This window comes from Acinonyx jubatus, chromosome D2 (assembly GCF_027475565.1).
Source record: "Acinonyx jubatus isolate Ajub_Pintada_27869175 chromosome D2, VMU_Ajub_asm_v1.0, whole genome shotgun sequence".
In the NCBI taxonomy this organism is placed as follows: Eukaryota; Metazoa; Chordata; class Mammalia; order Carnivora; family Felidae; genus Acinonyx; species Acinonyx jubatus.
Window position 1 is genome coordinate 82,693,484 of NC_069393.1, and position 23,771 is coordinate 82,717,254.

A 23,771-nucleotide genomic window follows, 5' to 3' on the forward strand; every position below is an offset into this window, starting at 1 on the left:
GGCCAGTCCTTGGCAGGAGGGGTGGCTTCCCTCTAACCCCCCTTGGTTCTAAGACCCCTACGTGGCTCCTGACCTGATGCCCCTTGTGAAGGCAGCTGCAGTGTCTCTCAACCTCCCTGAAGGGTAACTGAGTCCCACCAGGAGAGCCTGGTGTTTGCATCCCCCTGGATGCTGCATTCTCCTCTGTCTCTCTGGCCTACCCCTCCCCAAATCCACATCATCTCTCTAAGAGGGCCTTAGGTTGCCTGTGATGACCTTTCTTTCCATGCGTGGGAATCAGAGATGCTAATACCAGCTAAGTCTCGTTTTACTAACAGCTTACGGAATCATATTAATATACCGTTTAGATAAAAAGAAGAGTAGAATTTATTTATTGTTACAAAATTACATCACAGTACACTTGCTAGGATACCAGAAGATATCCTGGTCCATTTCGGTGTTATGTTCCATTTTCATTTCTGTTGGGATCCTAGTTCTGAGTGTATAGACTGTAATAGACTATAAGAAGACAGGCATATCATTGTCGATGTTTGTTGCGCGTACCTGCACGCGCCACAAAGAGTGGGTCATTATAAAAATCCTTTACACATGATAGCATTGAGGATTAGAGAATTTGAGTAAATTTCCTAAAGTTTCACAGTGAGCCAACAGAGAAGACCAGAGCAAATGGCAAAGGTGTTTCATTTCTTCTGTCTTCCTAGTTTTAGTGCCTGTGGCTGCCTGGAGCAGGATGGAGAAGGATTCTGAGGCTGAGTCCAGTCTCACCAGAAAAAAAGTAACTTAATCACCAACGTGTACTCCAGGGCCCAGGCCAGTTATTTTGAACGTGTCCCAGCTGAGGCGTGGCCCTGCGTGGGGGGCTTGAGAGAATCCACCATGCATCTATAGTCACTGGGGTTGATCATAAAGCAACCTTTCTTTAGGTTCTTTGAACAAATTTTTATTGACAACGTTGATATGTCGAGTCACTCAAGTCACAAATGTCCCAGTAGAGGAGTTGTACATACGGGGAGAGTGAAGATTTCTTTCCCATTAAGAAAACGGAAACTAAGGGGCCCATAGATGACTTAGAACGTGTGGTCCTGAGATGGGACCAATGGGTGTGTGACCTCCCTCAAGCTTTGGGGAAGACTCCCAGGGGACCTTATGCCCATCAAGCTGGATACAATGGGTCTATACTGCTTCCTGGGGATGTCATAAAAAGTACCAAAAACTGAGTGTCTGGAAACAGCACACATCTATTGTCTGAAATCAATGTGTGCAGAGGGCCGTGCTCCCACTGAAGGCTCCAGGGCTGGGTGCTGTCCGTGCCTCTCTTGTCCTGGGTTCTCCTTGGCTCCTGGATGTACCACTTTGCACCCTCCCCCTTCACACAGTTCTCCTTGAGTCTCTGTCTTCACCTGGCCTTCTGCTTGCAAGGACACCAGTGGTATGGCATTAGGACCCATTTTAACTTGTTACCTCTGTAAAGATTCTATCTCCAAATAGGGTCACATTCTGAGTACTGGGGTTGGGACGCCAACATATTTTTCTGGGAGAACACAATTCAACCATAATAACGTCCACAGAGCACCAAGTAGTGCCGGCACCCATGTGCTCACTGACTAGCACCTGAGCCTGGCCTGGCTGCTACGGAGCCTGTGTCTAGGTCATGGTGACCTTCAGGACCCGAGGGGCCCTGCAAGGCCACCTCCGACCACAGGCAATAGAGACATCCCAGGCCCCTCTGCTCGCTCATCGACCCGGATGGTGCCCGGAGTCCTGCCTGTCCCTGCCCTCCGGGAGGCCCAGGCAGGCAGCCCACGCTCCGGGCCCCTGCCCCGCAGAGCTGAGTTGGCAACACGGCCACTGAGCACTTGGCGCCGCGGACCGCAAGCACCACGGGACGCGGAGCTGATGGTGGCTAAACTGAGGCACGGAGCGCTGTGGGGCGGGAGCGCGGGATCTGGGCGGCCAGGCAGGGGAGGCCGGTCGGCGGCGGGCGGGAGGGCCCTCGCGGGGCGGCGCCGGGAGGCCAGCGAGGCTGCGCAGAGCAGGGTCAGCCCAGGCTCCGCCGCACTGGGCATGCTCCGACCCCCGCGGCAGTCCGCAGACAGGGGGCGGGCGTCCGCGCTCCGCCCCGGCCCCGCCCCGCCTTCTAGGCCCCGCCCCCGCGCCTCGGCCTCCACCCCCGCTCCCGCACTTCCCGGCGCCCCCCTCTCTGGGCCCCGCCCCCGCGCCCGTGGCTCCGCTCTTCCTGACCAAGCTTCCGTCACGTCCAGGCCCCGCCCACTGTGGCCCCGCCCCCGCCCCGGCTCCGCCCCCCGCGCCCCGGACATGCCTGGGCAGCCGGGTGGTTCTCCAGCACTTGGTCACCCTGTGCTCGCAGCTGCTCGTGGTCGGCGCCCTGGTGACGCGGTGAGTGTCTGGGTTGCTGCCCTCCCGCCAAAGTCGGGGCCTTTCTTAGGCTGAGCAGTGGTCTGAAGCCTGTGGTTCTATGGGCACCCTCTCCTCGCCATAGGCGAGGGGCCTGCCCTGATCCCACCCTGTCTGCACAGGCCCCAGGTGTGCGCACGTGTGCCCAGGTGTACCCAGGTGTGCCCAGGTGCGGCCCTCCTTCCCCACGTCTGGAGTTCCTGGACCAAGTTGCTCTGCGGTGATAGCGGCCCGTTGTGGCCTCCCCTGCCATGCCTGTAGTTGGCCAACATCTTCGACGCTCTCCCTGCCCACTCCCCCGCCCTGCACTACTGACCAGCGCCTGGGGGCCGCCGCTTGCCTTCTGTTCCCAGGAAGCTTCCAGAGGCCTCTACTCCGGCCCTTCCTTGCAGCAAGCCTTTAGCATACTCTTTGTGCAGAATTCCACATTTGCTGCACCGTGTTTTAAGACAGTGCCAGAGAAGAGCAAGTTCTGGGGTCCTCATTTTCATGGCTGGTGTGTGTATACATTTCGCCCTAATTGCCTCCGCAAACACTTAGAGTAAATAAGTGGAGTTTGAGAGCCATTTACACTGGGCACCATAATTCCCAAGTCAGTGATAATACAGTAGAGCAGTGTTCTAACCCACGTATTCCCTGCTCCCTTTCTGGGCCCATCATTTACTAAGATCTCAGAAGGGTCTTCCCTATCAAGGCCTCTGCTCAGTACTTGGCTTTCTATCTTGGAAGCACATTTTGTATGCTCAAACACAGCGTTTGCTTGGTTGGGTGGACAGTCATCAGGGCAGAGGGAGGCTGCTTTGCCCAGGGAGGGGTCACTTCAGCTGTTTGTGGCAGAGCACGAAGCTGTTGAACACGGGGAGCTAGGAATCAGACTGGTTACTTACATTAAGAACCTGTAAAATGTCTGCGTCAGGCCCTTCTCTCCATCTCCCCAAGATAGATGATGAAGAGACAGTTTTGTTCTTTCCCTGAGTCCTTCAATGGATAACACACGGCATAAAAAAAGGGTGTAAAAGCATTAGAAAAGGACGTTAAAAACGAAAGCATGCTGGGGGTAAAGCAATTTTAAGGAAACAGTGTCAGAGTTCTCCTCTCCATTCCTGGCTGCCCCCCCAGCAGGGAGTTCATATTGTGTTAACTCAGACACTGTTGTCCTGGAGGTCACAGCAAGTGCACACCTGCAAAGGTCCAGAGTCTACAGGTAGTGGAGAGTTGGCCTCGCTCTACAGGTGTTTGATTTCTTCCCAGGTTCTTGTCTTGAGTTAGAATTTGAATAGTAGAGTACAGTATGGGGGCTGGATGAACCGGGCCTCAAGTACAGAGCTATAGAAAGGCACCTTTTCTTCATGAATGTTCTTTTCATTAAAACAAATCTGTGGGCGCCTCGGTGGCTCAGTCAGTTAAGCATCCAACTCCTGATCTCAGCTCAGGTCTTGATCTCAGGGTCATGAGTTCAAGCCCCACATTGGTCTCCATGCTGGGCATGAAGCCTACTTAAAACAGAAAACAAATCTGTGTTATAAGAGCTAGATTTTAGTATTATTAAACTCTGCTCTGGACACTGTTGAACACTGATGGAGAGGGAAGTTTAAAGAAGTAATGCACTAGGCGTGGACATGTTGGAAAGATCTCACTCTTGTTCAGTGGAGATTCTCAGACCTTTCTTTTCTCCTGTGTTTTGATCTCGTGTGGCTCTCGGTCGAGCCTCACTTGGGCCCTCCACTCAGGCCTCCTGTCCCCACTTGCCTTTCCTGGTGCACAAGTGAGGTCCTGGGCTGGCCGTGCAGGGGAGGAGGGCAGTGGGGCCTGAGGAAGAAGGGGGCCTCCCTGGCAGTCTCTGCTCTTCCTGTCCCAGGAACCCAGTGTGCTCCTTGGTGTTGTTCCATAAAGGAAACTTACTAAATTGTCTTCATTTTTCTTATTTCGCAGAGGACACTTAGAAGCCAGGGACTCAAACCACCAACACGGCTCTATTCCAGCTCCCTGTTTGGGGTCTCAAGGCCCTTTTCAGTTTATAGTATAGTCTCTTTGATAGAAAATCATGGAAGCAAGACAGTATTTTCTGAATTCTCTTTTCCTGTGGTCATCTGTTACCCTTATTATCAGGTGTGTTTTCATACTTCTCTCTGACTTTATCTAACTGCATAAAATTCCTCTTGTGGGTCAACTTTCCCTGGGGGTTTTGACTTCCTGTCACGTCTCTGGTCACTCCAGACACCTACATTGGGCTCCAGGTCTCTGAAAGGCCCTGAGCTCATTCGGCTAATGTCTTAGGCCCCCTGAGCCTCTTTTCTGGGAGGGGTAGCTTCTTTTTTTGTTGTTAAAAAAATTTTTTTAATGTTTATTTATTTTTGAGAGAGAGAGTGTGTGAGCAGGGAAAGGGCAGAGAGAGAGGGAGACACAGAGTCTGAAGCAGGCTCCAGGCTCCAAGTTGTCAGCACAGAGCCCGACCCGGGGCTCAAACTCACAGACTGCGAGATCATGACCTGAGCCGAAGTCAGCCGCTCAACTGACTGAGCCACCCAGGCACCCCTGTGATGGGTAGCTTCTGATACAGGTGCTTAGGTCGTATCTCAGAATGTTATTTATACAAGCCTGAAACTTAAAAATCGGAGACATACAAACCATAACATTCCCATTGGGTGAGAGTGGATTCCCTGTCATCCTTTCACATGTACTCATAATGAGCGAACAAACCCAACAGCACCGTTCCTGGTTTAAAGTAAAAGTATGTGTGGGGGAGGGGCCTGAGCTGTGCAGGAGGGGCTGGTTTTCCCTTGGTTCACAGGATGCATTTCCCCTCCTGTTAGTTCTGGAGGCCTGTCTTGGGCAAAGGTAGGTGAAAGTTGTAGACTGTTGGGAGACAGAATACTGCCAGATGGGTGTCCTGTGGCATTAGGGTAACCGGTACGTCTTTGCTGGTCAGTAGAAAGAGTCGTTTCCTTTGGGTGTAGAAAATTTAACAATAATAAAGAGCTTAGAGAGGGCTGCAAGGTTTTGGGAAAACTGTATAGTGAATATATGGAATATAGTGAATGACTTATTCCTTTAAATAGCAATTGAAGTGAATTGTCTAAGAACAGGAATAAATCGTTTCGTGACCTTTTGTAACCTTTGAAGGAACCCAAGTGGTTTTGGCAGATGTGGCTTACGTGTAAATCGGTCACAGTGTCTTGCCAAAGTGCTCAGAATCCCTGGCGGGGAAGCCAGTCTGTGGCAGTCACGCTCCTGATGTCTGCCTTAGCGAAATAACTAACTAAATAGGCAGCCCCAGGAGCCACTGACACAGCAGTGACACCCTTGGCTATGTGTTAAACGCTGAAACTTGTTTTTGACACCACAAGTTGTTTTCAATCCGATTGGGGGCTTGGAGGAGTGGGGGTCTCCAGGGAGGCAGGCCTCATGTCTCCATCCCCCCGGCCCCAACCTGGAGTAGACTTTTGGCTTTTGATGCAGCTGTGGTAAAACCAGTTAAAAGTTCTATAGAAACATTTCCTGGCAGTTAAATTTGTTGTCGTCTGTGTGGAACCACGAAAGGGATTGTGAGCGAGTTATAAATGCCTCATATGTTCGCTCTACTACTTTGAAAATTGTCTTGTTAGAATAATTTCCTACCCGTAGCACTTGTGAAGTCAGCAGAGTATCCAGCCCGAGCTCTATTGCCCATTCCCAGAAGTCTAGGGGTGAAGCTGAACGCACGGTCCGCCAATGGCACCACTCGTAAAAGCAGGCACTTGTTAAATCTATTTGTTTTTATTATAGACATCGATCTGCCAGTCGCAATAATGCATTTATGGACATTTTTCTGCAAGCACAGCGCTGGTGGCAGTTTTTACTGACAAATTGAGTCATATGGATAGTAGTTTAGAAAACTCTCACCTTATTGATAGATTAGGCACTTCCAGCGCTGGGTGTTGAGAGGTATCTAGATGGGCGTAGAGAGGGAATTGAATCTTGGGGCAAGATATGGGATGGGACATTTAACTGTTGAAATTTAGTAAGTAACTAGTTATTTCTCATTTGTTTTTAAATTGTTAGCTACAGTTTACCCCCCAGTCAAAAGGACTAAAAGTTGGGACCCAAGGTGTTACCTTCAGATTTTGACCTGCTTGTTTGGGTTCGTTGGTAAGAGCCACCACTGGAATGCATTGCTGTCCTTGTAGTGGGATATCCATGTGTCGTAGGTACAGTGTTCTCAAAAGGGGCTCTGAGCCCTATTGGTATCAGGATTACCAAGGGTGCTAGTTACAAAAGGCAGATTGTAGGCTTCTTTGTCAGACCTACGAGATCAGCACCTGGGGACCTGTGTCTTTGCAAGCTTCCCAGGGAATTCTAGGGACCCCAATGTTCCAAGCATCTCTTGGGAAATCTTTAGGATGGCTGAGAAGTAGTGCTCGCCAGCCCAGACAAGCTCTGGAGTTCCCCTTCCAGATGGATCCATTCGCAGCCAGCGTTGTCGTCAGTTGCCCGTGCTTATGGATCTGTGTATGGTTTTGTAACTCCTCAGAGACATGTGAATCTCTTCAAATTGCAAACCCAACATGTTATCATAGTGTTATAGTTTTCGGTCTTGTGGTTATGACAGAAGATGCAGATGTTACCAAAACTTTGGCATTAGTTTTACAAACAAATGTTAAGCATGGACAGCCATATTATATTTCACTCCTATCTTTTCCTTTGAATGGCTGGCATTGCTTTTCTCCTCTCTGGGTAGAAGCGTGTTCATGGTCTCAGATGAGGGCTGACTTTCAAACGCACAACTGAATGTATTTTTGTAGAACAGAGTTGAGTTTTTATTCAGGAAGTGCCAGAGTTGTGTTGGGGAGAAAAATGGGAGGGATTTGGGTGGTGCCATTTACTAGTAGGGTGACTTTAAGAAACTTTGAAAACCCAAGATGCCTCCTCCTGTGTCTGATGGTGATGATCATGCTTATTGTGTCTACTTGGGTGAGTGTGAGCACATGAAATAATAAAGTATGAAGCACTGCCTGGGTAGAAATCTTAACTTGGAACCACAGTCTCATAGAAGGATGAGATTCTACCTAGAAAAGTGGGGAGGAACAAACCGGAAATCCTACTTTCCCTCCAGCCCAATAACATCCTGGTTTTATAGATTTACACATAACCCAAGCCCCCATTTGGGGAGGCAAGCACAGGGTTAAGTGTGCAGCCTCTGGTAACAAGCCTGCTTGTCTGGATCTGGATCTACTAGTTATATGACCTTGAGTAGAGTTACTTAACTTTTCTGATCCTTAGTCTCCCCCAACATAGGGAAGATGACACTACCATTCAGAGGGCTGTTGTTGGCTATTGGGAGGGAATTGTGTTTACAGATCACACCAGGCCCTGGTGAGCCCAGGAATAGCCGACCTTTGTTAGCTCAGAGCCACCAGCCTGTTTTCAGGAGGAGGCAGGACTAGCGATGGAGTCCAGTGTCCCAACTCCTGTGTGTCTGTAATTCCAGGCGGTCATGGACTTGTGTTTGGTCTGGAGGATGATGTAGCTCAGTGCTAATTTGCCGGGTTTCTAAAATTCTTTCTCTAAGGAGCTGGTTTCCCTTGCTGCCAGTTTGGTTTTTCACAGTGGACATTATCAACAGTTGCTCAAGTGCTTGCTGTCAAGGTGCTCCCCACTCAGGTGTGATCTGTGAGTGCTCAGGTGTGCGGTGCCCATGGCAGGCTCGTGCTGCGTGGGTGGAGAGCAGGCCAGTGGACCCTGCCAGTCTCTGGCAGCCCTGGGAGGCTTGACAGTAAGCATCTGTTAAATGGAAAGAACCTCCTGAAGGGCACACACAGAATCGGACACTGGCAGTGGTCAGGAGCCATCAGGGTCCCCAGCATATGTGACCGCTCATACTGTGGTAGTGATGGGTAAGGCGACGGGTTAGGTCAGTTTTGTCAAAAATAAAAAATCCACAATAATTTGTGTGGGTGGAAATGGGCCATATTTAGGGGTGTCTTTTTCCCGTCCTATCATGGGTCAGCCTAGTAGAGTCAGTCAAGTTCCAGAAGAATCTGGACAGTGCGAGAATGATAGTATTGCTGATAATAGCATTTATTGAAGGCTCACTGTGCTGGTTGATTTACGTAGGTAGATCGGCTTCTCATATCTTCAGGATCACTGGGTGACCCAGACACCGTTAGTTTCTTTATTTTGTGTATGAGGAGACTGGCTCCTGGAGAGGCCGAGGGGCCTGTACAAGGCACACGGGCATAGGAGCGGGGTTCTGTGTTAGCCCATTGGTTGTGTCATGCTGCCTCTGCAGGGGTGAAGCAGAGAAATGGGTACAAGTCCTTTTAGAGGCAAGATGTAGCAGACATAAATCCACACCTGTATGTTCTTGTGTATGTTTTCTGAAGGCCAGTGTGACTAAGCATTATCCTTCACATCGTGGGAAAAACAGCGCTCTCAAGTCTGTGCCTGCTTGCCGTGCTCACGACACCTCCCAGCACACAAGCCACTTGTACGGGGCTGACAAGACCCTACCTGTGTGTGCTCTGCCACTTACTGAAGACGCAGGTGTACCCCGCGTCCCTCCTTTGAGCATAGGACCAGTGTGCAGGTGCCGGAGAAAGGAGAGGAGCGCCGTGGGCGCCAGGCTATGTTCGAGGACTTCAGCCACTCTCATTACCGAGTCCCGATGGGCCACGGACTTGCTCCCGATTCCAGCCGTAAGGGCGGATGAAGCACTTGTGCATAGACTTGCGGCCCAGTGGTGGCACGCGTGGACTCATGGATGTAGATGGATGTGCGAGCAGTCTGGCTGGAGTAGGGGTGGGAGTCGGGGCCAGAAAGGGGGCCGAAAGTTAGCGCCAGGCCAGCCAGGAAGGGGACTGTTCTCTCTGACCCTTGGCCTTGGGAGCTTTGTGAGTGGGGGACCACTGCGGTCACCAACAGGGACGACAGGGAGGGAGGAGGAGAGGAGGTCCGGGTGGCGGGCGACCTCTGTTGGCAGGCGGCACGCAGGGAACCGCTAGGGACACGCGCGGCATGCGGGGAAGTGGTACTGTCACGCACCTCACGTGCGGAAGCGGTACGGCTACGTGGGGAGGTGGCACGACCGTGCGTGCGGCATGCTGGGAAGCGGTACGGTCACACGCAGCACGTCGGGAGGCGGTACGGCCACGTGGGGAGGTGGTGCAGTCGCGCGTGCGGCATGCTGGGAAGCGGTACGGTCACGTGGGGAGGTGGTATGGCCACGCGCCGCACGCCGGGAAGCGGTACGGTCACACACGTCGCGGGCGGAAGCGGTACGGTTACACGTGGCGTGTCAGAGTGGGGGTGGGGACAGCGTGTGGGAAGCCGAGGGGGCCTGGAGGGCTTGCTGGCGGAGTGCGGGGCGCCGAGGGAGTTGGGTGCAGTTTGGAGGTGGAAGGTGACTGTTTAGAAGCTGTGTTTTTAAACGGGGAAGGGAAACACGGGGTGTGTGTGCTTTTTATTCACGGAAAGGCAGGCCTTGGGGAAGTCAGAGAAAAGATCTGGCTTTCGCAGGGTACATAACCCGTTTCTGTCATGGCAGCCTGGGGTTCGGGGGGGGGTGGCTGCCTGCCCTCCTTCACCTGGCCCGGGCAGGGCTGAGGAGGCCTCGCGAGCGGTGCTCGCACCCCTGCCCGCTCTCCGTTGGGGGGGGGGGGAGGGGGGCGGCTGTGCAAGCGCTCGTGGGGTCTTTCAACACAACCGCCAAGTTCGGGGTGTGCAGTCACTTCAGGATACGCGTTGAAAGGGAAATGCGTGCCCAGTCCCCTTAGGTCGAGACCACCCGGCCGATGTCAGCGTGTGCACCGCCCTGCGCCCCCGTGCGGGTCACTGCTGGGGCTTCTGGCGGCCTGTCCACCCCGCGTCGCTGTTTCAGGCTCTGGGAGTGCTTCTGGGCGCGCCCGGGGGCCAGGGTGGGCCTGCGTGGGGGCGGGAAGTGCTTGGAGAAGGCCCCCCGTGGGAGAGTGACCTGTGCGGGGGACTTGGACCAGGAGAAGCAGGCGGCCTGGGCAGAGCACCCAGGAGGGTCCTGGGTGGTCACCGGGTGGCGGGCGGGAAGGACAGACGGAAAGGTGCCAGTGACTCAGACGGAGTCAAGGGCGACGCGTGTTGGGCCTCCCGGCTGCCCTGGCCCTTGGACGCTCCGCAGTGTGGCCAAGGTCCCGAGATACGGCGCTTCCAAGTCTCCGGGTCCTGAACTTGTCCTAGTTAAGAAATGACATCAGCGGTGGGCCGGGAGAGGAGGTGGGTGGGGGTCGTCTGCACGGGGCCTCGCCCGAATCCTCTCCTGTGTTTGCAGCCACTCTGGTCAGTAAGGCTTTTCACACTCAGTGGAAGCTCCTGGAATAATGGGCAAAGGGAAGAAATGATGTATTTTCAAAAGTTACTGAGTTTAGGTACCTATCCCAAGAAAAGCCCATGTGTGCTATTCTTTATTGTGCAGAAAAATTTGTTTCTGTCACCATTGTGTTATCGTCAGATTAAGCTGTCGAGTCAGATGGATGCGGTGCATTCTGCCGGCATGTTTGCCGATCACCACCTTCTGCACCCACCCCGGCCCATCCGTCTCTGGCGCTGGCGGGTCCGGCCCCCACTGGGTCAACAGGGAATTTGGGGGGGGGGGGCGCTCCTCTCACGCTGCTTTTGGAATTTGTTCCGAGAACAGCCAGACCAAGTACGTAGGTTCTAAAATTGAAGTAGTGTTCTTAATATTCAACATTATCCGTCATTCTGGCCACAATCAGCCACCGTAATGGTGTTCTGCCCACCAGCAGGGCAGGCTCTGGGAGACCTCTGTGTCCTGTCATGGGTGACTAGTGGTTTACTGGGACACACACTTTCACTGCTAAACCCGCAAGGTCCCGGGTGAGCTGAGCGGGGGAGGTGGTCACCTGTGCAGGGTCCTCTGTGACATCCTGCCTGTTGCTCTCCTACTGTTTGAATTCACATGGGTTTTGATCTATTATCATTGCTTTAGTTTCTTTTCCTACAAAAGTATGGGCTTTAAAAACTTCTTTTATCTTCTCTCTCTCTCTCTCTCTCTCTCTTTAAATTTGTTTATGTTTGCCCTGAGTGTAATTAGAACATTTGCTTCTGGACTGAGATCACTGCTGTTCTTGTGGTGTTGTCTGGACCGTTTGTCACTCCGGGAAAACCTCCAGATGTTCTGGTTCTGATTTCCTCGGTGATTCTGCCTCCCTGTATGATGAGGTTTCTTGCTAAGAAGCCTTCTTTGAGCCAGAGGTGTTTCTTTCCTAGTCGCTGCGCATCATGGCAATTAAGACAGGACGGATTCTTGGATGGGTTACTTAAATATTCTTTTGTATCGGCCAGAAACAAGTGTTTGTAGTAGTTCTGGTGTTGGAAGCAGCCATTTGTGGTGCTTCAGTTGTGCCCTGGCATTGATGTGGAAAATCCCAATTGCTCATTGAAAAGCCAGATCTTGGCTGCACGTGTTTGTGATGTTTTGATTGTTGGGTGCTCGCTATTGAGAAGGACTGGCTCCAGGCCGCCCGGAGTTTACTTGGAGCGGATGGTCATCTTTGGGCAGCCAGGTGAGTATTGGCCCCTCTGTGCAGCTCTCAGACTTGAAGCTGCCTCCTGGGGTTCAGAGCGAAGTACACGTGGGCTCTGGGTTTAGATGATGAGGATTTTCAAGTCTCCTGCACCACTGAGGAAGAAGCTGCCTGGCTCCAATCTCTGTGAGCTCAGTTGCTTGGCCTCCCAAGCCCCACACAGTCCCCTGCCTCTATCCCCCAGGGTCCCGGGGAAGCTTTCTGGGAGTACCTTACCCCACACGGAATGGGGCCGGCTGCCTGACACAGGGCACTGCTCAGGGCGGCCCCAGACAGCGGAAGCCTGGCACTCAGGCACAAGACCAGGGAGAGTCAGTGCTGATGGCCTCTTCCTCCTCCTGTTGAAGGCGGGGGTTGAAAAATGCTCCAAGGTAACCCCTCCCGTCCACCCAGGTCCCAAATGGAATGAGCCTGCGAGACTCCTCTTGAAGCCCCTTTCAGCGCAAAGGCCACGGACTTCTGTTCTGGCATGTTCTCTAGAAGCCTGCACAACAAGGCTTTGCTCTGAGCGTGGATGGGTAGGAGACCCCATTCCCCTCTTCCCAGACCCCTCCTCTGCTCTGTCTGGGGAGCCTCTTCTGACCCAGCCCCAACACAGCCATTCCAATGCCCTTCCTTCCCTAGGCCCACACACTCACACTCAGGTGTCTGCTTTGCTGGTGTGGGTTTCATCTCTCGATGCTGGAATTCTGTGTGAGGAACTCTCTGAGGCTGGGGTGGGCTTCTGCCTGATGGGAGGGCCAGCCAAGGGTTAAGTGTGTCCTCCTAAGACTCCTGTGTAGAAGCCCTAACCCCCAAGGTGGCTGTTGGGAGAGGGGCCTTTAGAAGGTAATTAAGATTAAATGAGGTCACAAGGTAGGGCCCTCATCCAGCCAGATTGGTGGCCTTATAAAAGGGACGGATCTCTCTCTCCCTGCTCCTTCCTCCTCTCCCCCCTCCCCTCCCCTCCCCTCCCCTCCCCTCCCCTCCCCTCCCCTCCCCTCATCCACAACCCCCGATCCAGGGCGTGAGGATAAGGCAGCTGTCTGCAAGCCAGGAGGAGAGCCCTCACCAGACATAAGATCAGCCAGAACCTTCATCTTGGACTTTACACCTCCAGAACTGTGAAAAAATAAATTTCTGCGTAAGCCATGTGGTCTGTAGATTTCTCTTGTGGCAACTGAGCTGACTAATACACAGGTGAAGCACAGACCAGTTACTTGAGAAGCACAAGACTCATTTGGGGCTTGTGTATAAAGTTGGAATTTGGGGATGAGGGTACTTTATAGTCAGGCTGCGCTCAGAAGTCCTGTTGGATGGTTCTCAGGTTTAGCTCCTGGCATTCCCCAAGGTGTGAGTGTACATAGGGGTGACAGAAAATAGAATGAACAGAAACCCATGTCTCCTTACCAGGGGCCCCAAAGGTTGCAGGAACGGGATGTGGCAGGCAAGGCGAGAGATGCCCAGAAGGCCGGGGGACTGTTGGCAGGCCTGGTGATGTTGTGGCACTGGGTGGACCCGCTCTGGGAGGCTGTCCGGGCTCCAGGCTCCAGGCTCTAGGCTCTGGGGCAGGAGGGAGAGGTGGGGAGGAGTGTGTGCTGTGCTGCGGGACCGGGATTCTTAAGCATGAGGAGGGTTGGGGAACTAGTCTAGAGCTGCTGGTGGGGATTTTGCGTTGGTCGTTTGGTTTTTCTCTTGACGTTGCCCAGTTCAGTCTCTAATCCTGCCTGGATCGAGGAGCAGCTGGGGCCATCCTGTTTGACACCAGCTAGAATTCTAAGAACCGTGCAGTTTGTTACTTTTCAAGCTAAGCTGTCTTTCAGGAGTTCTGGAGGTCTCTGTTGGGTTGGGAACCTAGCAAGATAATTCTCACTAGAAGCTGCTGGCCTACACTTCCATCACATTGGCCTGTGTTACACCTGTGGCCGCTGATGGGGGGACATAAAAAGGTAGGAGGAGATTGTTAAATTTCCTTCTGCCCAAGCAGCAGTTTGTGTTACGGGGTGTAGATCTGCAGAATGCATCAGATGTGCAGGGATTTTTGGGCTTATTGCAAAGAAAATTCAAGTTGTGAACTTTTACCCAATGCATCTTGGCCATTGCTGAGCTGTGGCCCAGGCTCCCTCTGTGCTTTTGCTGTGCGGGCCAGCACTGTGCCCCCAGGATCCCCCTTGGCAGGGAGAGACCGCTGCGGTCAGTGTGGGAGAAGCTAGACTCCCCGATGAGGGAGTGTGCTATGCTTGGCATCATGGTGTTAATATTTAAAACGTGGGTTTGAAATCTCAGTTATGTTTTATTTATTTATTTATTAGCACAGCGATGTTTGTTGTTTAATTCCATAGTGAGAGTCTCTAAGAATATGATTAACCTTGAGGGCCATCTTATAATGTAATTATTAATGATTGATTCTGTTTATCCTTGAAATCAATAAGAGAGGCATAATGGTGTGGCATGTAGTTGGGCTCGATTTCTTGCATTTCGTAAACATGATTCTGTGACAATAGTAGTATGGGTTTATTACCCAGAGCAGGTTTGATGAATCTGAAGTGTGTGATTAGTTTTATATAATGATTGTGATATGTAGTGTTCCTTATATGACTTATGTTAATATGGCAAGCAGTGTTAACGTGTCCTGCCACTAATAGTCAGGGTGGGGATGTATAGTAATTGATCTTCCTGGGAGTGCTGTAATGTAAAAACAATTCAGGCTGTTTGAAGTATATTTTACAAGTGTGCATTGGGCCTTTGGGATGTTATATTGAAAAACCCAATTGTACAGTTACCATGGGAACCCAATTAGAATAGATTGCTTGATTTTTTTTTTCGGTCTTTCATCTTGACCAAAAATCTAATGTATTTTAAATGTTTTCATATGGAATTGTATTCATGCACTGACTTGCTACAGTACCAAAGGATTCTTTTTTTTTTTTTTTTTTTTTTTTTTGTCTTTTCGTTTCCAACCTTAAGCTGAAATAATGATATATTCTCTCTAGTGGAGCTTTATAAGGAAGTCTCCTAGAGAGATTTAATCAAATTTTTATGGAAAAGTTTGTCCAGGTGGTGGTAGAAGTGGAGGTGGTAGAAATCATTTAAAAAGATAGGAAAATGGGTATTTTCATATGATTCTCCTCTGCTTGTGCTCTGGATGTCAGAGAATACAGAGGTGTTCCCCTGATTTTCCTTCTGTTTGCAGATGGGGGAATTAGGTCCCGAAAGGCATCTGGGTTGCGAGAGGTAGAGATGGAGGGTTGGTCAGGGCCGGGCAGAGTCCAGCCCTGGAGTGGGCCCCACATGTTTGGTTTCAGACTTTTTGTGCTCTGAAAACTTACTGGAGATCCCAAATAACTTATATGAGTCATATATCAACATTTACCATGTTAGAAGTTAGCATTGAGAAACTTAAAAATATTAATTCATTTAAGCTACGATAAACTGATTACACTTTAATGGAAATAACACATTTTAAACTGAAAAGTAACTATTTTCTGTAAAAAGATAATTAGTGAAATGAGTGGTATTGGTTTACTTTTTTTTTCCTGTATCTTTTTTTAAATGTTTTTTTAATGTTTATTTTTGAGAGAGAGAGAGAGACTGAGTATGAGTGGTGGAGGGGCAGAGAGCAAGAGAGGGAGGCACAGAATCCGAAGCAGGCTCCAGGCTCTGAGCTGTCAGCACAGAGCCTGACTGGGGGCTTGAACTTACAAACCGTGAGATCATGACCTGAGCTGAAGTCCAACGCTCAACTGACTGAGGCACCCGGGTGCCCCCTTCTGCGTCTTTTAAATGACTGGGTTAGTGGAAGGCAGCTAGATCTCACATGTGCCTCCTGCATTCCATCTGTGGTGATATGTTTTGGTTGAAGTATCTTGAGAGAATCTGGCTTCATCCAAATAAGTAACTGGTAAGGGAGAAGCATTTTAATAGCTTTTCCAGATAATCGTGGATATTCTCTGAGATGGCATCAGAACTTGGCAAGTGTTCGTTTCTTGAAGGTTCTTTGCTGTGTGGAATCTGAGCCCTTAGCGAGCTTTTTGTAGTCCCTTAAGTGAAAATCGACACGTGTGTCTTGCACCTTGGATGATTTTGTAACGTCATTCCTGGTCTTTTGGAAAATACCTGTTTGCTGACTTACACGCGTCTTCCAAATGTTGACATGTTTCATCGTGCAGTATTAAAACCCCGGGCTTGTTAATATCACTGCCTTTCAACTTAGAGCAGCCTTAGAATCGGGGACCACGGGTGGGGGATACAAATTTTCCAGAGTTGTCATTATCACTTAAAGCTCTCAATTTGTCATTTATCATTGGCATCAAGTAGTGTTGCTTTGTTTATTTTTGAGGAAATGTCTGCCGGATACCCAAGTCTGAGTAACCGTAGTTTGTTACTCATCTCTACACGTAAAGCTTTTGTTTCATGGAAAAGTCAGCCGGCTCTTCGGAAGAACTCGGGCAGCCAGGCGGGTGCTTTCCTGCAAACAGCCTCCGTTGCCTCCAGCGTGCTCCCCTCTGGGCACAGAGTATTGACAACGGTTGGAGGATTGAATAAAGATCACAAGCTTGATTGCTTCATTTGGGCATTCTCACAGGAATGGCTTTTTTCCCCCCTTGACCTTGGGTTTGTGGAGCGGTAGGTGGGAGGATTCCCTCCAGATTTGGTGCCAGCTTGTTTTACATCGCCGTTGTTCACCATGAAGAGTCATCTTCGCTGGGCACTTTTGTAGGAGCTTCTTGTTAGATTGGGGAAACTTTTCCTTTGTGCTATTAATGCAGTGAATTACAGTGCTGGATTTTCATATGTCAAACCAACTTTGCATTCCTGGATAATCCCCGCTGGGCTTGGTGTATTAATATTTTCATAGCTTGAGGATTTGTGTGTCTGTGTTTATGAGGGATACTGACCTGAAGCTTTCTTCTCTTGGAGTGTCTTTCTAGTTTGGAATTAGGGCAAAATCTGTGACTCATGAGATGGAGCCTCTTTTGTTGGAATAGTTTGTGTGCTATTAATATCACCGCTTCTTTAAATGTAGGGATTTACCGATGAAGCCGTGTTGGTGTGGGGTTTTCTTTGTGGAAGGATAGAAACTATACATTCAGTTTCTTTAGTAGGCAGTGTTATTCAAGTCATTTATTTCTTCCTGAGTTACTTTTTGGTAATTTGTTTTTCAGGGAATTTGGCCGTTTCATCTAACAATTTATTAGCCCAGAGTTATTTTAATATTGTCTTACTGTCCTTTGAATGTCTGGTCCTTGCTTTTATTACTGATACTGGTTATTTGTGTTTTCTTTCTCTCTCTCTCTCTCTTTTTCTGATTGTTCTGGTTAGAGGTTTGTCAATTTCAGAGACCCAACTTTTGTTATAATTGATTTTCTCTTTTGTCTTCTGTTGGTTTCTTCTCTTTATTATTGCCTTCTTCTGCTTACTGCCAGTTTAGTTTACTTTCTGTTTATAGTTTGCTAAGGTGGAAGCTTAGATCACTGAGTTGAGCCCTTGGTCTTTTCTCATGTTAACACTCAATGCTAAGCATTCCCTGGAAGGCAGGAAGCACTGCATCCCACAGATGGCCGTGTTGTCTTCTTATTTTCACTTAGTGCAGTGTTTTCCACTTTCCTTTGTGATCCCTTCTTTAATGCATGGGTTTTTTATTTATTTTTTATTTTTTTTAAGGTTTATTTATTTTTGAGACAGACAGAGACAGAGCATGAATGGAGGAGGGTCAGAGAGAGAGGGAGACACAGAATCTGATATGGGCTGTAGGCTCTGAACTGTCAGCACAGAGCCCGATGCAGTGCTCAAACTCATGAACTGCGAGATCATGACCTGAGCCAAAGTCGGACGCTTAACGGACTGAGCTATCCAGGCACCCCTAATGCATGGGTTATTTAGAAATATGTTGTTTCTCTTCTAAATAGTGGGGGATTTTCCTGATGTCTCTCTTATTGATCTTTCATTTAATTACCTTGTGGTCAGAGGACTTTTTTTTTTTTTTTTTTTTTTATGATTTCAGTCCTAAATTTATTGAGAATCGCTTTATGGCCCAGAACACGATCTGTCTTGGTGAATGTTTGTATGCACTTGAAAGGAGTGTATAGTCTGGTTTTTGGGGAGAGTGCTCTTTCCATTGTCAGTTGGGTCACATTTATTGATTGTGTAGTTCAGGTCTTCTGTCTCCTTGCTGCTTTTCTTGTCTCCCTGTTCTTTAAATTATTTGTGATAGCTCGAGATTTGTTTCCCCTTCGATTCTCAGCTCTTGCTTCATTTGCTTTGAACTTGTTCTTAGGTACATGCATATGTAGAATTTTTTTTTTAATGTTTATTTTGAGAAGGGGGAGGGGCAAAGAGCATCCCAAGTGGGGCTCGAACTCATGAATCGTGAGATCATGTCCTGAGTCTAAACCAAGAGTTGCTTAACCAACTGAGCCACCCAGGCGTCCCAATATTTAGAATTTTGAATTGTTACATCCTCATGGTGAATTAACCCTTTTATCCTTATGAAATGGCTGCCTTTTGCCTTAATAATATTTCTTGTTTTCAAATCTTGTTTGATGCTAAGATGACCACTCCAGGTTTCTTTTCACTAGCATTTCTGTGGAAAATGCTTTTCCACCCATTTACATTTTACATATTTTGTCATTGTATTTCACATGTGTTTCTTGTAGGCGGCATACAGTTGGGTCTCGTTTTTAAAAACTCTCATCTGATAACGTCTTTTTAGAAATTGGAGTATTGAGAGCATGTGCATTTATGTGATCGTCAGTCTGGTGGGGTTTAAGCATGCCGTCTTGCTGTTTGCTTTGTCCCATTTCATCTTTTGCCTTCTCATTTTCCTACCTGCTTTTGGATTGTTTAAATGTATATTTTTAATGATTTTAGCTTAATTTTTCCCTATACTGTTGGTTAATCAGCTCTCTCTGTTCTTCGTCTCTTCTTAGTGGGGACTCTAGGGTGTTGTGTACGTATCTAGTCTCCCGTCATCTGCATTCGGCATCCTGCAGTGTGAACTCTGTACAAGAGAAGCTTCGGCCTCTCCCAGCCGTGTTCCTGTTGTACTCATTCAGTACATCGTATGTCTGCATATGGTGCAAACTCCAGAATATGTTGTTATTTTTGCTTTAGGTGGTGAGTTATCTTTTGAAGAGATTAAAACTAGGACCCCCCCTCCTCCCAGCTTTTATATTTATTTGCATATTTTCAGTTTCTCGTGCCCTTCATTCTTTTGTGCAAATCCAGATTTCTATCTGGTGCCAAGAACCTCGCATCAGTGTTTATCAGATGTAGGTCTGCTGGTAAATGGACTGTCTTCCTTTTCTTCTTCTTTTGAAAAAGTCCTTGTTTTTGCTTTTATTCTCGAAAGATATCTTGCTGCGTAGAAAATTTTAGATTGACCATTTTTTTCCTTTTCTTGCTTTAAGTGTGGTGTTCCCTTGTGTCCTGCCTGACGTAGCTCCTGATGACCAGCGTGCTGTCATGCTTACTGTTTTCCTCTGCCCTGTTTCCCCTTTCTGGCCACTTTTAAGGTTTTTCCTTATCACTTGTTTTCAGCAATTTGATTGTGATGTGCCTTGGTTTAGTTCTCTTTAGGTTTCTAATGTTTTGGTTTCAGTGAGTTTCTTGCATCTGTGAGTACGGGTTTTTCATCAGATTTGAAGAAATAGTTAATATCTTTTCAAATATTTTTCTGCCTTTTTCCTTTCCCTCAGGTGGCTCTGATGTGTGTCAGATTGGTTAATACATCCCACATCTTATACATGTTCTGTTCATTTCCTTCTGTCTTTTTTTTTTTTTTTCTCTGCCTGGATAGTTTAAAACCTATTTTGTCTTCATTGTCACTGCCTTTTCCCTTCTGCCATATCTAATCTGTGAGTCACACCAGGTGTATTTCTAATTTTAGATACTGTATTTTACACCTAAGTTTCATTGGGGTCTCTTTTATATCTTCTCTTAACAGGTCTTGTTTTCCTTTGACTTGAACATATGGGACATATTTACAATAACTGTTCCAACCCAGGCAGCCTGGCTCCAGAGCCTGTGACCTTTAGTGCACGGATTTTGTGACAGCTATTTTGCCTTTTGTCAGAAGGCTTTTCTGTTTGTTTTCTATTTCTTGACCGTATTTGGGTAGTTGTGGTTGCCAGAGAATCAGGCACTAAGAAAGTTAAGTATTCCAGGAAACGTAGGCTAAGGATAGCTTGTGCAAGCACGCATGAAGTCTGTCATTGAGCTTACAGACAGCCATGGTGAAAAGGGAAGTAGTTGCTCCCCAGTACTCATAGTACAGTTAGTGCATGAATAGCATCCATCCAGGAGAGAGAAACCTTTTCCTGTAGGAGGAATTTGTCCTAAAGTTTTGTTTTATTTTTTTTTAACGTTAGTTATTTTTGAGAGAGAGAGAGTGTGAGCGAGTGGGGGAGGGGCAGAGACAGAGGGAGACATGGAATCCGAAGCAGGCTCCAGGCTCTGAGCTGTCAGCACAGAGCCCGAACGGGGCTCGAACTCACAAACCACGAGATCATGACCTGAGCTGAAGTTGGATGCTTAAGTGACTGAGCCACCCAGGCTCCCCTGTCCTAAAGTTTTAAATAAGGGATAGTAAGCAATTTAATGTTGGCTTTTTTAAATGGCCAAATACAGGAATGGTTTTTGTATGATTTTTTTTCCCCCTATTTTCTTGTGGATCCGTAATTTAAACCGAGGGTATCCTGTTGCTTAGGGAGCTCAGGTAGGTAGTGTTCCAGTTGTCTTCGTTGATTGCAGTGGCGATGTAAGAGGGTCAGGAGAGAGGGCCTTCTCAGGAGGCGTCTGTCACCCAGGAGTCTGTTGGAAGTCAGCAGATGAGTGTTGGGGGAGGGCATCCCTCCTGCTCTGCTCTGCTGGTTCCCGTGCCTTCTGACCTCTGGCACATGCGACCCCTGAGAGGCACTAGCAGGAGACTGAAGGCCAGGACTCTGGCTGAGAGCTGTGGGCTTGGCTGGTCCTTGTCTGACCTTGAACAGAGCACTTGAACTTCCTGTGCTTCAGCTGCCCATCTAGCCCTTTGCGCCACCCACCTCCCGTGCTTCCCACTCCTGATGGCCCTGCCTCCTGCGCTTTGGTAACCCCTTTGGACCTCAAGGTGGACCAGCGGTGTTCTGAGTTGGCTCACCCGCTCTGGTAGCTTCTTGACTCTCCTGTGTCCTGCGTGTCTGCCTCTGTTTCCTGTGTTTAAAGGGGTTGCAGTGTTTCTGCGTACTCTGGATCCAGTCAGCGGCAAGAGTGATGTATAGGTGAGCCAGAGGTAGCAGGTACTGGGTAAGCTAGTAGAAGCGGGTTGACTCTGTTAAGAGATGTAAAGAACTCTGTTTGTATTTTTACTCCAGAGGAGGACCACTTCAGCTCCATACTGAGAGAACCAGAATCGGGAAGTCAGAGGAAATCACGGGCCCCTTGAACTCGGATTATTTTTCCCTTGTCACTGTTGCAGTTTTTAATGCGTGGCACTGCTAGAAACGTGCTCTGCTGAAGGCTGTCATTTTGGTGTTTTCACGCTGTTGAAGATGAGACTAGACAGAAGAGTGCATTCCTTCCTGCCAGAATTCACACACCACTGCTGTTAATACCCTGCCAGCCCAGACCTTCATCAATTAAATTTAATAGTGGTGATAACATTAACCCCCTGCATCGCTGTCTACCTGACTGTCTAGAGAGCTCTTCACAGCTCTGCATTTGAAAAACGAATAGACAGAGGCTGTCTTTTGTCCCAGGTTTCTCGGGTGGCAGTGCGAACGCTCAGCACATAGGCAGAGCTGGCCTGGTGGTTTGGACTGTGCTGCTCCCACAGCCATGTGCACGCCCGACAGAATGAAGGTGCGCCCTGTGAGGGACACGCAGGTTGTGTGGAGGATTTGCCCGTGCCCTCACTGTCGTCCACCCGAGTGTGAGAACCGTGGATGGCTGTGATTGCGTGGTGCTTGCCAAAATCTTCCTAAAACGCGCACTTTGCCTCCTACCATATGTGAATGACCAAGTCACTTCAGCGATGCCACATCTCTGGAGTTGCTAGGGAAGTGGAGGGGGAAGTGTGTTCACTTAGGAAGTATGGATTAAGTGCAGACTTCGCAAACGTGGACCAACCTGGTGTGCTCGTGTGCGAGGGAAACTGGCCGGAGTTTCATCTGAAATGATGAAGTCTTGAGAGTTTGTCTCGACATGGTATTTGCCTTTTAGTACAAGCACTCTTGGTTATTTTCTGACCACCAGATGTACGCCTTCAGGTTTTGTCAGTTTCCCAGTTGACAGAATTTCGGCTTCAGTGTTCTTTTTTGTAGTAATTTGATTGGTGGTTTTCTGATGCAGTTTTTTTTCTCCTTTTTCTTTCTCCTTTCCCACCCTCCCTCCCTTTCTCTTTCTTTCCTTCTTCTTTCCTTTTAAAATTATGTGTTGTTGTGGGAGCCTGGGTGGCTCAGTTGGTTAAGCGTCTGACTCTTGACTTTGGCTCAGGTGACGATCTCACGGTTTGTGGGGTTGAGCCCCAGAGCCTGCTTGGGATTTTGTCTCTTTCTCTCTCTCTCTCTCTGCCTCTCTCCTACTTTCTATTTCTCTCTCAAAAGAAATAAAAGTAAACTTTAAAAATAAAATAGGGATGCCTGGGTGGCTCAGACGGTTGAGCATCTGACTTCAGCTCAGGTTATGATCTCATGGTTTGTGCGTTCAAGCCCCGCATCAGGCTCTGTGCCGACAGCTCGGAGCCTGGAGCCTGCTTCCGATTCTGTGTCTCCCTCTCTCTCTGCCCCTCCCTGCTCGTTCTCTGTCTCTCTGTTTCTCTGTCTCTCAGAAATAAATAAACATTGAAAAAAATTTTAAAAAAATAGAATAAAAATTAAAATCAAAAAAATAAAAATTATGTGTTGATACCTACTAAAGAGTGCATGAGATGTATGTAAGGCATGAAGCGCAGATAATGATCTGGGCGCCCACCAACTTACTGCCGATTTAAGCATCTCCAGTCTTGGGGAAGTTATCTGTGTGCCTCTTCTCCGGTCCTGCCCCCCGCCCTCCCCTCTCTCCCTACCTCACGGTTATGGCTGTTCTGAAGTTTGTGTTTATTATTGTCTTGCTTTTTAAGTTATGTATAGTTTCACCATCTGCCCAGCTACTTTTCAGCAAGATCTCATTTAGCGTGGCTTGTTTGACTTTTATAAAGAGCATATTATGCAGTCCAAGTGTTCCAAGGCTTGCTTTTGCTTCTGCTTGGAATTCCTTTTCCTGAGTTCTGCCCGAGTTGTGCTTGGCTGTGGTGTGTGGTCTGTACATCACAGCACATCGTTGTACAACTATGCCGCTGTTTCCTTATGTACTTTTCTATTCTCTCGTCCCTGGGCATTTGAATTGTTCCCAGGTTTTGTCTGCCACCCACCACAGCTATGATCACTCTTGTTTGCTGCTTCCACTGCACATTTATAACCATTTCTCCTTGCTGTGCACTCAGGGGTACAATTATTGCACTGTCAGTGTTCAATGTTACAAGACAATAGCTGTTTTGTAAAAATGGTTGAAGCAGATGAGACTCCTATCAGTTGGTGCTCATCCTTACCAAAACTTGGAAGTTACTTATTCATTGTTAACCTACTGGGTAGAAGATAATTATCTCCTTGTGATCTTACTTTACATTTTTCTGATTACCAGTGAGTTTGAGCATCTTTTTGCTTGGCCGTTCATGACTCCTTTTGTGCAGAATGCCTGTTTGTACCCTTTTTGCCTGTATTTCTATTGAAATATCCTTTTCTTAGTGATTTACAGGGGAATTTTTATCCTCCCAATTCTAGTCCTTTATCAGTTACCCGGGCTGCA

At 48.5% G+C, this 23,771-nt stretch overlaps 1 protein-coding gene across 9 annotated transcripts in view; it reads left to right on the forward strand.

Moving 5' to 3' along the window:
- Positions 1-2,242: 2,242 nt before the first annotated feature.
- MGMT (O-6-methylguanine-DNA methyltransferase) overlaps positions 2,243-23,771 on the forward strand; it is a 296,474-nt gene continuing 274,945 nt past the window's right edge. For 3 of the 9 annotated variants that reach the window (XR_003421363.2, XM_027063411.2, XM_027063413.2), the window contains exons 1-2: positions 2,263-2,397; positions 4,348-4,524. Coding sequence is in view for 7 of the 9 variants with exons in the window: in XM_027063411.2 (XP_026919212.2) it covers positions 2,317-2,397; positions 4,348-4,524 (258 nt within the window). In the remaining 2 variants the exon portion in view is untranslated. Of the gene's footprint in view, positions 2,398-4,347; positions 4,525-9,617; positions 9,669-10,103; positions 10,221-23,771 lie in introns of those variants that run through there. The other 6 variants (XM_053207551.1, XM_053207553.1, XM_027063412.2 and 3 more) reach the window with 6 other exon arrangements.